Below are 17,781 nucleotides of genomic sequence, written 5' to 3' on the forward strand. Positions count from 1 at the left end.
ATGAATTTTATGTGCGATTGGGACATTCAGGGAGATGCTCCTAGTAGCTTAAACATAGAGATGATTGATGCTTCCTCAGTTCTCTTAGGAATGTGATCCTCTGAGAACCCTAGAGAGGCAAAGAAGCAACAGCTCAAGGTTGATTTGAGTTCATCTGAAGCAGATAGGTTATAAATTCCAGGCAGATTTTTTTTTGGTGGTTTGGAAAACTTAGTATAATGTAAGGATTCAAAGAATTCTGGGGAGAGGATGGGACGTTTTATTGTGACAAAGTGAGAAGGGAAGGAATCCATACAATTGACATGAGGGAGAAGATTTCTTGAAATAACAGATGAATTTAGCATTGGTTGTGTTTCAGAGGAATACTTATGGCATATTCATAGCAACTCAAATTTACATCATGTTAAAGGAATTTTTATCATTTTCTGTTAGGGAGATTTCTTTCTTGATAGAAGCTATTTAGATTTTTATCTAAATGAGAAAAAAAGCTAGAGATAGCCTATGTAGCATGTCTTTATAACAGATGCTTTCACTTGAGAAAGCTCTGATTTTCATTGGGGAGGGAAGTTGGAAAGGGAATGAGGGAAAGTAGAAATACAGGAATTAAAGCAAAAAGATTTGAGGAGATTTTACTATTGAAGAAAGAGCTTAGGTCCTCATGCAATGGAATTCCGCATATGGAAAGGCTTTCTGCTCATTTTAGAACAAAAGTCGACTTAAGAAAATTCTCTCTCCACCTCTTTGTTTCTTTTCATTTTATGGTTTTTAAAGAGAACATTGAATGTATATTTTCAATCCAGACACTTCTGATCCCACTTCTAAAATAACAGTTGAGGGGTTTGGGTTCTCCAAATATTCATTTCATATCCCTGTGATTTGGCTAGCTAGTAATCCTTGGAGACAGGAGAAAATTAGGTTTTATTGGGCCATTGTAATGTCTTCTTATTTACATGCATGGCACATATGGCATATATGTAATGGCACAATTTCCACCCATTATATGACTAGTATCACAAGTCAATAAAAGTGAGTAATGATCAATTCCTGTGCCCAAAATTAAAAGGCAGCTAAACAAATGCCTATTTCTGGTTTTCATTTGGTTGTTCAATGAACATATATTAAGCTAGACTGAAATACTGTATGTCTAGGTAGTAAAATACCATCTGGATAAATTAACTGTTTAAGGGAAACTGTTTAAGGGAAAGGGATTTGGATTTAGAAAGGATTACATAAGCCATCTAGCATAGCTCTTATCCAGACAGGAATCTCTTCTATGATAAGACCTGATGAGTGCTTATCTTGCCTCCACATGGGATCAAATGATGAGGAGCCCATTACCCTGGAGACAGCCAATTCTACTTTTGGATGGTTCTAATTGTTAAGAAAAATTTTCCCCAGCTTCTTAAATTGTGGGACATGATCCCATATGTGCTCTCATAACTGAATGTGTGTGTTAACAATTATTATCAGTAAATTCTTGATTTGTATACCTATTTTATATACCCATATCCAGGATCATGTAAAAAAAAATTAGGCCAAAGGGGTCATGAATGGAAAAAATTTAAGAAGTCCTGCTTTATATCAAGAAAAATTCTACTTCTCTTTAAATTCCATTTGCTATTTTAAAATTTGCATTCTAGGGTCAAGCAGAAATGCTAGTCCTTTCTATCCTCTCTCCCCCCTCACCTAAGTCTTCTCTTCCTGAGACCAAAGATGCCCAATTCTTCTTTCAACCACTCCTTTGTATGGAATGGGACTCTCCACCATTCTGGTCATTTTTCCTGGATGTAATCCACCTTGTTGACTTTTTCCTATTGTAATGTGATACCCACAGTTGAACAAGAACTATCTGCATATTAGGAATTTGCAAACTCATTTATTGATAGCAAACTTCCCATTTAAGCAAAAAGCCTATCTTTTTAATACTAAAATTTTACTGGTGTAATATTTGCTTCCTTGATGTAGAACTCTACCTGCTTCTCAGGAACAGCTAAACAACTAGAGAGGATCCTTGATGGCCTTGCGATGTCAGGATAGCCTCTAGCATGTTGAACTGATCTTTTAAGATGATACTTTTCAGCTTACATGAACTAGAGTCATATAATTAATGAGAATCCTGAAATGATGAAATAACAGATCAGTTTGAGTCTAGATGTGACTTGAGAAGGATGGAACATAATTTGTGATCTTTCACCTTCTGGATATTGTGCTTCTAACAACGTTAGCTTTTTTTTTTTTTTTTTTTTTTTTGACAGTCAAGTCACATTATTGTTTCTCATCAGTGTATGGCCCACCAAAACCCCAAATCATTTTTTAAACAAACTTTTGTCTACGGCAGTGGTTTCAAACTTAAATAGAAACAGTGGCCACTAAACCAAACATAAAGATTCCTCTGGGGCCACATATTGACTTAGAAAACCACATGTGTTTATATCTTTCTTTTTTTTATAATATATCAACACATTAAAATCAGATAGGAACTACATTTTAATGTGATTCAGGCCACATTGAAGAGTGCTGTGGGCTGCATATGCCTCATGGGCTACCTGTGGCCCATGGGTTGTCTTTGACACCATCAGCCTAAACAACCTTCTTTCATACTTTATGTAGGCAGTTAATTTTTAAAAATCATGGATAGGAATTCAGATTTACTAGTGACAAATGCAATCTCATTCAACTGGCCCATTAGTTTAGCCAGAGCATTTTTTCTAAAGAGCACTTTTCTTCTTACCATGTACTTCATTGTAAGATTAGATTGTAAATCCCCTTCCTCCGATATTTACTGGTGACTCCCATGTTCTTGGCATTTAACTAAGGAGCGTACAGAAGGAATGTAGTATCACAGTCAAGTAGTTTGCTTTTTGATAAAGAAGGGCAAGTGACTATTAAGATACTGAATTGAGTTGTGTGGTTCCTTTTATCTTAAATTTCCTTGCATACTGATATTTTATGATGGTTTTATATTAAAATTTCATGTAAGATTCCAGACGTGAAAGCCAAAAAAATAAGAGTCTTTTTCTCATATATTGTGGATATGAGTCTATACATAAATGTAAAAGAAAAAATATGAGAAAAAAGAAAATGAACTAGTTATGTGACAAGAAAAAGGAACAACGGATAGCTTCCATGCACCATTGATATTCTCATAATGTTAAAATAAAGATCCCAGCATATTGGGTGGGCTCCATATAGAAGGACATGAGGAAGAGTCTCAGAGTCGGGCAGGTATGATTAGGCTGCTATCTACATTGTTAGAGAAAAGCAATGCATTGATAAGATCATCGCTCTATTAGTATATTACACCACTTGAGAGTAAAATATGATATTAAAAAATAAAAATATGCATCTTTGTTTTCTAGTATACTTTGAAAAACATAAAATATTATTTTTTAAACTTTTGTGTTTAATTCTAGAAACAGGATTTCTTAAATGTTTTCTACTTGTAACTCCTTTTCACCCGAGAAATTTTTATGCAATAAAGATATAAAATAGGTATACAAATAAAACATTTACTGATAATAAATTATAATTGCATGACCTCCACATTCAGTTATGGAAAGTCATATCACTATTCTTTTTTCCATTCTCTTCTTACTCATAGATATAAAGCCTTCTAAAGTTCACAAAGCACATTATCTCATTGATTTTTTTCCAACAACCCTGTGAGGTAGATGTTACTATTATGTAATAAATAAATTGTCACAGTTTAAGCGTAGATATAGTGCAGTATTGGCTTGTCAATAGCTTGATACTTATTGATAATCAGCAAATTCATAAAATTATATTGTTGAAAGACAGCTGGGTAGTACATTGGTTGAACTTGTGGGCCTAAGAAGACTCTCTTCCAAAGTTCAAATCTGACCTTAGATGCTTACTTAAGACAAATCACTTAACCCTTTTGCTCAGTTTCCTTTTAAAACTTTTAAAATGGGGGCAGCTAAGTGGCGCAGTGGATAGAGCACCAGCCTTGAATTCAGGAGGACCCGAGTTCAAATCTGGTCTCAGACACTTAACACTTCCTAGCTGTGTGACCCTGGGCAAGTCACTTAACCCCAGCCTCTAAATAAATAAATAAGTAAATAAATAAATAAAACTTTTAAAACAAGCTGGAGAAGGAAATGGAAATCTGCTCCAGTATTTCTGCCCCAAAAAAGCCCTAAAGGAAGGAAGGGTCACAGAGAATCAGACCTAACTAGAAAAAGACTAAACAACAATAAGTATTATTGAAACTTTCTAATTTAATATCTTATTGCTTAACTGTTTTATTAAGATGTTTAACACAAAGTGTTTCTTAAATATTAGCCTCTTGTACAAAAGGGTAAAAAATAACAACTGATTACTTTCCCAGAGCATTTTTTGTATATGGGCTAGCATTCATTAGTCCTTACGCTATTTGTCCCAAATAGCTTCAACAGTTTTTATATAGTACTTGAAAGTATCTCAGATCTTTTTATCTTTTTTTGTTCCTCAAAATGGCTCTCTGAGTTGTTACCACAGTATAGATGAGGAAAATCCAGCTCAGTGAAACTTGGTGAGAAATAAGGAACATTGAGCTTAGACAAGAAAAGTATTGGGTTTAAATTAAACTTCTGACACCTATTAGGTAAGTCATATTACAATTCAAAGTCTCAGTTTTATCACTTGTAAAAAGAGAATAATAATGTTAACACCTACCTCACAGGATTGTTGGAAATGTCAATGAAGTAATATGCTTTGTGAAACTTAGAAGGCTATATACGTCAGTGATGATGAGGATGAGGAAAAAGATGAAGAAAAAAAATGATATTATGACCTTACAAAAGAATCACTTAGCTAATAAGTAAACTATAGAGCTAGGATGGAAGCCCAGATATTATGAATCCAAATTTACAACTCTTCATCTCACACTATCTTGCCAATATTCATGGAAATCCATTCTACTAATTTGCTATTCACTAAAAGATTTTATAAGGTAGATTCACATTCATTGGAATGTTGTTTTATACATATACATATTCACATATACTCACAAATGTGTTTGATAAAACAAAGCTCCCTAAACTTGTTATTCACTGAAATAATAACCTGGATTTTTCCTTTTTCCTAGTTATGTTGGAAATTATAATTATTTATAATTGTAATTAATGACAAGCAGTGTGACATAGTAGACAGTTGGCTTTGGAACCCAGGAAAAATTATATTCATGTTTGACCTCTGAAAAACACTGGCAGTGTATTCCTGGGCAAGATACTTAGCTATTCAATGTTCTAGGTGAATCTCTAAGATTACATAAGTTGCAATGAGTTGTTAGAAAGGTTCCTATATTAATGAAATCACAAATACACTTTCTATCCAGTTAGTTAATATAGTTTGAGTACTTGTTGTATATGTAGCATCAATACAGAATCCTAAGAAAATAGAAGCTATTCAAAATAATACAGCTTTACCATTTGTTATCTTGGCATCTTATAAAGCATAATAGAGGTTGATTAAAAATAATTCAAAATGGAAGTGGATATCTTCAACATAAAAAAGATCCAACTCACTTCCAGTTGATCAATGATGGACAGAAACAACTACACCCAGAGAAGGAACACTGGGAAGTAAATTGTTAGCACTACTGTCTATCTACCCAGGTTACTTATACCTTCGGAAGCTAATACTTAATGTGCAACAAGAAAATGGGATTTACACACATATGTTGTATCTAGGTTTTACTGTAACATGTAAAATGTATGGGATTGCCTGTCATCTAGGGGAGGGAGTAGAGGGAGGGAAGGGAAAATTTGGAAAAATGAATACAAGGGATAATGTTAAAAATTACTCATGCATATATACTGTCAAAAATTATAAATTAAAAAAATCATCCAAAAAAGATCCATATCCTGGCTTCTTGGAAAACTAAAAGTCTAAGACATACAAAACTAATATTCATTCCCTCTTACACAGAGGAGAAGGAAAAACACATGAGATAATATAAAATACTTCAAATACTGAAAAAGTCATAAATGAAAATAGACTATATAATATTTGACATAATTCTTTTCCCTGTCTCTGTTCCACATCTTCAGAAGACCTGAATTTAAGACTGCTTATGAGACCTTATCTGGGGAATCTTAGAAAAATAGCCTCTAATCCTATCATCTAATTATCCTAGATAATGTTGTAAAATTATAAGCTTCAGACCAGTCATTTATCAACATTAACAGAGGATTGTTCCTTTCAGTGATAAAATCACAAATCCAGACTATCATCTCTATGCCCTATCTTCAGCAAAGCAGGGATTTCAGTTGTTCTAAAGAATTTTATTTTTTGATTGTAAAGATACTAAATATCTCTGTTGACATGGTAAAACATAAAGGGCATCTGGATGAATTTTCTTTCTATCATTTCAAGTTATTAATCGACTCTTCCCTAATTCTTCTGACATAAAACTTCTCATATTCTTTACATATTCAATGAATTTTTTAGTAAAAATCTTGTGTAGATTTCAAGAGTTTAAAGAATGGACATAACTTTCCCCAGATCAGTTACCATCCATTTTAACATAAAGATCTTAGTAATAAAGCATTTGTTATTTATTATCAATGTAAGCACCAAACAAATCTGTAAGTCACAAGTGGAATTGAACTGTTGGCCATATCATATTTAGAATTTCTGGGCCGATGAATAGTCTCCTGCCTTTTCACTCTCAGAGTTTCACTTCAGTACTATTCAGATGCTAGGGAAATATGAGTTCAGATAAACAATTGAACCAAATTTTGTTCTCTACCCTACTGTTGAAAGAGTATCTTTCCACAACCCTTGCCTTTTTCCTGATATAATGAGCTTCTTCTTCAGTGTCAAAATACACTTCACTATCATCTTCAGAGCTTCAGGATAAAATATAAAAAAGTATTTAGACACTTGGGCTCACCTCCTACTCCTATTCTTCAATCTTTCCCTATCCTTCCATGAGGAAGAAAGATAGCATGATAAAGGGGAAAGGCAACTGAGCTTGGAGGAAAACAAGTTAGATCCAACTCAGATATTCACTATCTGGTGACTTCAGGCAAAGAAAGTAATTTCTCTGTGACTTATTTTCACCCTATATAAAATAAAGTCTAGATGATTTTAAAGGTTCCTTCCAGTCTTAAATCTATTATCCCATTCATTCAGTTCAATAGACAGTTAAGTTCTCATGATAACAAAGACACTATAAAGAATCAGCCCAGGGATATATATATAGTTTGGTTGTGACTTATGTACTAATGTGAAATGGATGACATTCTTTCTATCCCATATAAAAATAAAAAGATAATGATAATAAAGTAGTATTTAGCTTTTATTTAGTGCCTATTATGTTACATGAGTTAGCTAGGCGATGTTGTAAATAGAATTTGGGCTTAAAGTCGAGAAGACATCTCTATGAATTTGAATCCATTCTCAGACACTTATTAGCTGTATGACACTGAACAAGTTCCTTAACCTTGTGTGTCTTATGTGCCTTGTGTTTCCTCATCTGTAGAATGATCTGGAGAATGAAATGGCCAACCACTCTAGTATCTTTTCCAAAAGAACTCCTAATGGGGTCAGGAAGAGAAGGAAACAACAGAATTACAATATCAGACATTGTGCTAACTGCTACATACGCACACACACAATCTCATTTGATTATCACAATAATTCGAGGATATTGGTACTTTTATTCCCCCTAACACTTATGGAAACTAAAGCAAATCCAGGTTAAGACACTTCACACATCTAATAAGGCTCAATTATCTAACCACTGAACCATGCAGAGTTTTTTAGAAATTGGTCCCCAAATAGTCATACGTCACAATCTTTCCTCACTTTCTATTTCAACCAACAGAGGTAATTTGCTGTTCGGTTGGCAGTTTTATCTATCTCATTTCCTTGCCTTTATATAGGCTCTTTCAGATAGTTGGAATACTTTTTGTCTTCACCTGCATTTCTTGACATAGTTAACTGCCTTTGAATTCAGTTTATTATTATTATTATTATTTGCTGAGGTAATTAGAGTTAAGTGACTTGCCCAGAGTCACACAGCTAGGAAGTGTTAAATATCTGAGACTACATTTGAACTCAGGTCCTCCTGATTTCAGAGCTGTCCCTGAATTCAGTTTAAATGCCATCATCAACAGGTCTTCTCACTAATTCCTTCTTCCTTTCCCCAAATCCCTGAAAGTACTATATCTACTTTTAAAATATTTTGCTTTGACTTTTCTGTATATTTGTTGTTGAACCAACTAGTCAAATGTATACTCTTTGAGTATACATTTTTGTTTTCTTAGTATCCTCCATGTTTCTTTTTTATTTTCTTTGTATCTTCAATGTTTCAAATGAGATTAATAAATAAGCATTTAGCACAATGCCTGATGAATATATTGGTCAAAATTTTAACACGAAATAATTATAGTTCAGTTAGAGGCCCAAAATAAATAAAATATTTTAGAAACCTCAGGCTAACTCATTCCCCAAAATATCTAGATATCTTTTATTCAATAAGCTAATAATTTTTTTTAACAAATAAGGGCAAGAATCAACTTGCTGAAACAGAGCAGTGAGTGGTCAATTGGAACAATAGACTTCGTAGTTTGGGTAAAGTGATTTGAATAGGAATTTGAAATGCATGGTAATGTTTCACCTGTGTCCATATGATGGCAAATTATTACTCTGTGAAGGACTAAAATTAGGATGCAAGCCAGGAAGGCTAATTTTTTGAAGGAAATAAATATTTCTTAATTGCCTGTTATGAGCCAGGTACTTTACAAATATTGTCTCATTTGATCCCAACAACAATCCTGTAAGGTAGGTGCTATTGTTGGCTCAATTTTACAAGTGAGGAAACTAAGGCAGACAGAAGTTAAATGACTTGCTGAAGGTTAAGCAACTAGTAAGTGCCACCTAGTTGCCTTTTCTAAAAAGAAAAAAAAATTAATAATGCAGGGACATACTGATTTCACTTCTGTGTGCTCTGCCAAATTGGAGGGTAGTTTTCAGCAATAACAGTGAATCAGATTTGTTCTAGTCTTTGTTTCTGTTTTTTTAAATAGCAAACTATTAAAGATGGCTTGAGGAATAATCTGAAAGCCAAAGCTTTCCATCACTCGAGCAGGGGGTTGGAGACAACGGCTTTAATTAATTGACCAGCCAAGCAATTCATCTTCTCGGTAAAAAAGATATTGGTATCTGCTGGAAGTTTGTGCTCTAGAGCTCTGATTTCAAGTCTAGTCACCACCCTCACACCTATCCCAGTTAAACAATAATGGCAGTAGGGAAAATCTTTCATACTGTGTAGAATTATGTTTCATGAGCATCAACGCTGCTCATAACATGGATATATGTAGATGTAAATGTAGATTCTACATACATATATCAAATATATATATAATATACATATATAAATATTGATTTTTTTTTCTTAGCCTTGGTACATTTCCTTCATTTGAATCAGTAAATTTCAACCATTAAATATGTCAGGGTGTCTGTTTTAGTAAAGAACTCTCACCATTTAGAGCTATAAAACACACAGAATTGAAAGCTGACACCTAATATATATTTTCATTAGAGACAGATGTTCAACGCAAACTCAATTCTTCAAACATTCATAAAAATCAGGATGGAATGTTATGGAAGAGCTTACAAAAAACTAATAATTATGCTTTTGGAGTAAATTTGAAATGAATGTTGATTTTAATTAGAATAATTTTTGACAAAAAAAACTGATTTTTTTCTTGGTTTTTATCACTGGAATTTTTAAAATGCTTGAACAATATAGTTGAATAACAATTGATGAGAAAATTTTTGCTTTGATGATAAATGTGCCAAATTGCTTTTTGTGAGTAACAACAGAAACCCCTACAGTGAGATGTTATTTCTGGCTATGGAAAATAAAATGGCCACTCTGACTGTACACATATACATACACACACAGATCCATGAATGTATATCTATATGTACACATACATACATGTATTCATAATGTATATATGTGTATAGATAGATATACATACACACATATAAAATACCTTTTGGCATGAATCAGAAAAACAAAATGGAAAATATTTTCTTTATGAGCATGAGAAAATATAGGCCAATCTGGAGAATAAGGAATAAAAATTGTTAGCTGACTTTTTTCTTGGTATCTTGAAGCTATTACTTCCATTACTGGCTCCATTTATGCTGCATATATTTCTGAAATAATGGCAAGTCTGCTTAGGCTACCTCTGTGGTGAATACTCATTGCTACTGATGTCTGGCCACCTGCAGAAGTCATTATACTCACTAGGAGCTAAAATGTGAACTATCTTGTGGAGAAAATGAAGCATAAAAATGATTCCCATTCCCTAGGTTCAACATCATCCCCACCCCCCAAAAAAAGTTTCACATCAAACAGATGTTGGTTTGGGGGGATTTTTTTATGTGATTTAAATATATCAGATTTAATGAATTCCACTTTAATCCAGCTCCCAGGTCTATCATTCCAAGTGGGCTATCCATTGATAGAAGGTTTAGCAAGTTAATTCTTGTTCTCATTTATTAAAGATTAGCTTATGAAGAAGTTAGTAGGGTTGTCCTGAAGTTTCTAAAATATTTCACTATTTTTGAGCACCTAACAACTACCTTTCTCCATTAAATTTTTGGCCAATATATACTAAAGCATTAAAAAAAATTCATATAATGCAGGGATAGCTAGGTGGCAAGTGGATAGAGCACCAGCTCTAAAGTCAGGAGGACTTGAGTTCAAATCTGGTCTCAGACACTTAACACTTCCTAGCTGTGTGACCCTGGGCAAGTCACTTAACCCCAGCCTCAAAAAAAAATGCATATAATGTACATAAAGTAATGTGACATCTGGGGGAGAGAGCCAGATTTGGTCTTGGGATTATCTAGGTTCTGACCCAGTAAGTTTGGCCATAGACATGTCACTTCACTTGATTGTATCTTAGGCAAGTGGTCTCTAAAGTTTTTAAAACCTTGGGCTGTCATATCAGTAAAAAATGCTTTGAGCACATACCCTGAATCTATGTATATTTACTTATTTATTTTAATTGATTCTCCTTTATAAATAATTATGCATATTATAAAACTTGCACAAAAAATAAAGATGAAATGTTTGATCCTACACTGAGTAGGGAACCACAAGGAATTTATTGTCTAGGGGAAGGACATAATCAGATATGTGCTTTAGGAAAATAATTTTATCAGTTGTGTGGAGCATGAACTATAATGGGAAAAGATTTGAAGCAGAGAGTTCAATAATAAAGGTGAGAAGTGATTAAGATCTAAACTAAGGTGGTGGCTTTATGACAAGAGAGTAGAAATAAGAGGTTTGGAACTAGACATAACAGGATTTAGCAACTGTTTGAATATGTATATGTGAAGTGAGGGGGAAATGAAACACTGAAGATATCACCAAAATTGTAAGAACCTAAAGGTCTTGAAGAATGATGGTGCCCTGAACAATAAAAAAGAGGCAGGGAGATGGGTAGATTTGGGAGGATATATGAGATCTGAGATCCACATTGTAATCAATTCATGCCTGCTCATCCTGTATACTTCATTCTGCCCTACCTAAAATAAAAAAGAAGGAGGCATTTAGGTCTTATATTAGAGCTCCATGGGACTTCAGAGGCCTTCAAGTCCAACCCTCTCATTTTATTGATGAGACACTGGAACTCAATGAGACTGTGACTAACCCAAAGTCACATAGGTAAAAATCACCCAAAGTAGGATTTGAATGCGTGTTCTCCAACTCCAGAGATATTCTTCTTTTACTTCAGTCACAAGGTGATTTGAGAGCAGAGGGTGATGGTGAAATTTTCTCATTGACATCTGAACATCTTCTGTGGTACTGTGGAGTTTATGGTAGAACTGCCTTGAAGAACATTTCAGATCTCAAGAGGGAGGATATTGGGATCTTGAGCGTCATGGGGAAGGATTTGGGTAGGGGAATATTGGGATATAAGGGTAAGTGTGGTTATGTTGGAGATAAGTCCCACAAGTGGCTATTATACTGAGGACATAATGTGACCCATCTTTCCATCTTTTGACTGATCACATAGCCCAATGAAATCAGAAGCTCAGGCCCAAACCCCCACTCCAGTACTCCCCAAACTGTATTAGGCAGAATGGGCAATAAAAATAGCATAAGACTCTTAAGGGTCTTTGATTCTAGCTGTGCAGATAAGATATATATATGTAAAGTATTAAATGATCCTAAAAACATAGTACCTAATAATAGCAATAACTAATACCTAATATTTGTGTACCACTTTAAGGATTGCAAAAACATTATATTTATGTCATTTGACTATTATTAATGTACAATTAATGTGTAATAATTATTTATTAATTATTAATATGCCAAATAATAAATGTGTGGGTCAGATAGTACTTTGGAAATTCAAAAAAGAAAGAGAAAAATAAAATCTCAAATGAATGACAAAAACTGTATGAAATAAGTAGGATTCCAGCTCGTCTTTAAAGGAAAGAATCCATTGAGATATAAGGGCATCCCAAGTTGGGGGAAATATTCAAAGTCATGACAACCAGGCCAAACCAGGCATTTTAGAGAGAAAGACTGGGGAGACTGAGGCTTCTAGAAAGCAGAGAATACATGCATGCTAAGAAGCAATGGAAAGTAAGAATGGAAAGGCTCCAGATGGTACGCCAGAATCATGAGTTTGATATTTGCCCAAGAGTAAAAAAAAAAGGTGTCACTGATGGTTTTGGAGGAAGGAGATGGCATGGTAGAAATGGTATTTTAGAGAACCAATTCAACAATGTTCTATAAAAGGGAAGAAAAATAGAATGAAGGGATACGTTCAATTCACAGGTAAATCAGGAAGGATTTGTCCCATGAGGATGTTCATGGAAATAGAAAGGTAGAATATGTTGAAGAAAAACTAAATAGGATGTGATGACTTGCCTGATAGAATGATCAAAAGAGGGAGAGATGTTAAAGGTTTCTAGAATAGAAAATGATTGCTAATGTGATTCTGATAGGTTTATTTGCACAAATCCATTGTCTAGGAGAAGCAGCATAATATATTCAGAAAAGAACAGGATTTGGTCAGAGGTTCAAATTCTGGCATTGCTGCTTCTCACCTGGAAGACCTTGAACAAGCAAGCCACAAAACCTCTGAAACCTCAATTTTTCTTCTCTGAAATGAACTGAGTGGAATAGATGATCTCAAAATCCTTTCCAACTTGAATCCTACCCTCTCATCCTTATTTCCTCTCCTTTCTCTTTGTTTCTTACAGGTAATGAGATAACAGCAGAGACATTTATGGAGAAATTGGATAATGGTGCCTTGCTCTGTCAGCTTGCAGAAACTGTACAAGAGAAATTCAAAGACAATACTGATGCTAATAAACCCGTTAAGGTAAAGGTGACCAGAGTAGTCTTTATTTATTCATCTATTTATTCATTATTTGTTTGTTTACTTATTTTTGTTTGTGATGCATTGTTAATGGGCATCCTAGATCAATATGAAATTTAGCTGAATTCTGGGATGTATGTGTGTGTGTGCGCTTGTGTGTGCCCAGCTAAATGAAGATCTCATTTAATGAGAAATCACAGCATTTCTTGGAAGGTTGATCTGAGTTTTAATTAGACAATGTATGTTTTTAGTTCCACTCTGATTTTACATTCCCTTTGGTAAGTAAGGCTAATTATTGTAGATAGGAGGATTTGACTGAAGTGGGTGGCAACTGACTGAGTCTGAAATTGCAATTAGTAAAGGAACTGATTAAAAAGTTCTCTCATCAGTCTGTGATTTAAAATTTGGCATCAAGATTTACCTACCAGAACTTTGTTGTCTAGCTTATCACAGTGACTGAAGGAAAGAATGTTAAATTAGGGATGTTTTTCCCTTAACTTTAGCTATAAACCCCCACAAGTGTATATGTGTGTATATATATATATGTGTATATGTGTGTATATATATATGTATGTATGTGTGTATATATAAGTATGTGTATATATATACACATACATATACAATGTGTATATTATATGCATGTATATATACACACATGTACATATATGTAGAAAAATAGAGAAAATGTGTCACTGTGTGTACACATGCATGTATAAATTATATATACATAGGTATATATGTGTGTATCATATGCATATATATTGGATCGGATTGAATTTCTCTATCTTACTTAGGGCAAAAGTCCAGGGCATACTTAAGAGTTCCTGACTGATTAGTGATCAACATGAGAACATTGACCTGCTCTGTTTTTTATCAGAGATTTTTCATTCTTTTTAAGGAAATCTTCTGGCTCCTTCCTCCCTGTTATACACATTAATGATGCTGGACTTAGGATAGACATCCAGTCTGCTTAGATTCTTGTGGCTCAGAATTCCTTACCTGAAAAGACTCACCAGCCTCAGCCTCCACCATAGTATTACTTCAATTAAAATATTAACTCAAACAACACTGCCACTTTACAATAACATTGTAAGATTTGCAGACACTTTACATATATTATTCATTTTCTCCTTCCACGATCCCTTTTAGGTAGGTGCTTTTATTCTTTTATAGATGAAGAAACTGAATCTGAGGGAATTTAAATTGGTTTGACACAATTGCCTGAAGTATGAAACCCAGATTTTCCTATTACTTAGGCATTCTATTTACCAACCCCACCCCACCTCTCCTTCCTTTTCTACAGATAGTTGCTAATTATTAATTTCCTCTCTACACATGTTTATAATAAAATTTGAGAATTAAATTGTGCTTGTAAAGCATATTCAACATACATTTAAATAAAAGGAGGTGATGTGTTATTTTGTAGATATCCTGCCAAAAAAAAAATTGAAGGAACATAGATTCAGGACTGGAAAAAAAAACTTATAAACCACCTAATTCAATCCTTTCATTCTGCAGAAAATGAAACAGACCCATAGATATCATGGAAGTTTAAAGATAATTTAGATAATAAATGGCAGAGTCACCATTTGAACTCAGTCCCTTTGACCTCACATCTTCTAGTTCCACTCCTCATTAACAGAGGAGGAAAAACTTATAATCAAGTAAATTTCTGACTTCTATTTTAAACAAAAGAATTGCAAGAATTCAAGAACACAGTATTGCAGAGTAGTCATTTTTTGGGTTTTTTTTTTTTTTTTTTTTGATGTGTAAAATCATCTTTGTTTTTCTGTGTATTTATGGTTAAAAAAAAAAAAAAGCATACCAAGTCTCATCTGTCAGGTGTTATGGCCTGGTAAATAGAAAGCTATACTTGAGAATAGGCAGAGCTGAATTCAAACCCTTCTTCTGATATATCTTGTAGTATTATGACTAGGAATATGGTAATCCAACTTCCCAGTGCCTTAGTCCTTTTGCTAAGACTATGGATAAAATCCCAGGTAGATATCAACCCAAATCAAAGTTATTCTGATGCTTCAGTAGTTTATCCTTCAAATAAATGGGCTTCCTCTGGAAATCCTAGGATCTCCTTTACAGAAATACCTTAAACAATTTTGCAGTTTCAATTCCGTATTGAATTATGAAGCTTTCTAAAGGCTCTGACAATATAATTTCAGCTTCAGCAATTCATGCCAAGCTGAACATCTTTGAGTGTGGTTTGGGAATGACTTACATGTCTTCCATCATGGATCAGCCTAAGTGTGGAGAACCTCCATACTCAGAAGATTAACCACTGAATACTCATGTTTATCCATCACATAGAACCTTACAGGGCTACCCATGTTAACTGGAGGCCTAGGCTCCCAAAAACACCAATCGTTTTCTCTATCAAGTCATTGTTTTAAAGTATAAACAAGACCAAATTACCAAAAACAAGTATCTCTTTACCTAGTGCATTCCTCATCTGGACTATATGTAGATCACTAATGGTTAGTCATAGGGACACATTTTCTAAAAATGCTTTGTCACTGAGTTTTGTTACAGAGTCATTTATCCGTTCCTGAAGTCCTTCCCAATGGCCTGGATTTTTCCCCTAGTCGCTACCTTCTGATAAGGGAACATAGCTCCTGGTGCCAGGGAACTTTGTGTAAGAACTTTGGCTTAGAGAATTCATCAGTGACCTGAGTCTTCTTAGAACATCGTACTGAAATCTCATATTGTCCTAGCCTCTTTGGCTGTGTCAATCTGTAATACAAAAAGAAATCCGCTGGCTGACATGTGGCTTATTGAGCAGCATCTCAGGTGTCTGGACCTCTTAGACCCTTCCCAAAGCAACTAACACCTCTCCGATTTTGTTTCTTCTTTTCAAAACAATTGAGAGGTCAACACAGAATGAGTGATGCAAGATTAACATAAACACATTAGTTGAAATGAAGCTCAGGATAAGGAGTCAGCAAGAGAGGTGAAGGGGAGTTGAGATGTAATTTTTAAAATCTCTGGATAAGCTAAGGTCAGGTGAAAATAGAGTAGAATTAAAAGGGGAAAACTTTAAAGAACACCTTTCTTCAAAAATTTTTGATGATTTTAGGCTAAAAATGGTTTGAAATGGCTATTTCTAGAAGAGAAATATCTTATCTGTCAATACCACAAAAGCCAAACTTGTTTTTGTTATGATAAACATTTGAACTAAATAGAAGTATGGAAACATTGGTGATTCTGAAAAAAGCACTGCATTTGAACTTAAAGGAGGTGGGTTAGAATTCTGGCCCTACTACTTAATACCTGCACAATCCTGGGCATTTCATCTTTATACAACTTCATTTTCTTGTCTGTAAAATGAAGCTATTGAATTAGATGACCTTGGACGTTTTTTCCAGTTCTAAATGTTTGACCCTTTGACTATTCTACTTTGTTTAAAGAGAAATTAGATCTTAGTTAAAATTACTTTCATTAAAAGGGACTATTCTATCACATTGCTTTATTCCTATGTCTTTCAGGTCCAAGTAACTTATGGTACACTGAAAATAAAGATGGTTTCTTATGTTCTTTAAGTTTTTGAGAAAATTCTCATAGGAAGAGCAATTGGCCAATGATAAATCACATTATGCTTCTCCTGGAAGCCTTGGCCATTTTGTGACAACAATAGTGAGATCTATATAGCACTTTAACAAATGTAGAGCATTTTACATATTTTGTGTCTTGATCTAATTTGATCTTTATAACAACCATTTGGAGTAAGTAGTTATCAACCAACTTTTACAGTTGAGAAAGCTGAAGCAGACAATGGTTAAGTGCCCAAATGTCTGAGTCAGGATTTGAATTGAAATTTTCCTGTTCCAAGTCCAACACCATGCACTGGATCACCTAGCTTCATCTTAGAGTAAATTCATTAATTCTATATAAGCTATTTAGAAAGTCTCTGGTTATTCCAAGAGGAAAAAAAACACAGATCTGTTTTGATTCCAAGGAGCTACTACTGAACTGAATTAAATCATTAAATCTTACATTAAATCAGATGAAATTATTAGATACAATCAAGGACAGAGACCATCATCATTTTCTCTTTGTGTCTTTATTTGTCATATAAGCTCCATCAAGGGATAGAGATTATTCAGTAGCTCAGGAGGCTTTTATTACCAAGTATGTATCCAGTGAGGTGACTGCTTTGGCTGCTTAGCAAAGCCATTTAATACATAACACATACACACATACACACACCCCATATCTCCTCTTCTTTCTCCTCCTCTTCTTCTTATTCTGTGTTCTGTTTTATCCTTCCCAAAATATACCATAAACTCACTAGCTAACGAAGATTTATTAAGTATCTACACTGTGCCATAGTTTATACATAGTTTTCTTAGTTTTTTCAGAACATCCATTGATGTGATGTCTCAGAACCTGAAACTCATAAAAC

The 17,781-nt window shown here is 34.1% G+C and overlaps 1 protein-coding gene across 5 annotated transcripts in view; it reads left to right on the plus strand.

The window, feature by feature from the left end:
* Positions 1-17,781, plus strand: part of GAS2 (growth arrest specific 2) — a 146,624-nt gene that overhangs the window by 16,941 nt on the left and 111,902 nt on the right. For all 5 annotated transcript variants that reach the window (XM_074275674.1, XM_074275673.1, XM_074275675.1 and 2 more), the window contains exon 3: positions 13,249-13,370. In XM_074275674.1, coding sequence (XP_074131775.1) covers positions 13,249-13,370 — 122 coding nt within the window. The remainder of the gene's footprint in view (positions 1-13,248; positions 13,371-17,781) is intronic.

Source organism: Sminthopsis crassicaudata, chromosome 6 (genome assembly GCF_048593235.1).
Source record: "Sminthopsis crassicaudata isolate SCR6 chromosome 6, ASM4859323v1, whole genome shotgun sequence".
In the NCBI taxonomy this organism is placed as follows: Eukaryota; Metazoa; Chordata; class Mammalia; order Dasyuromorphia; family Dasyuridae; genus Sminthopsis; species Sminthopsis crassicaudata.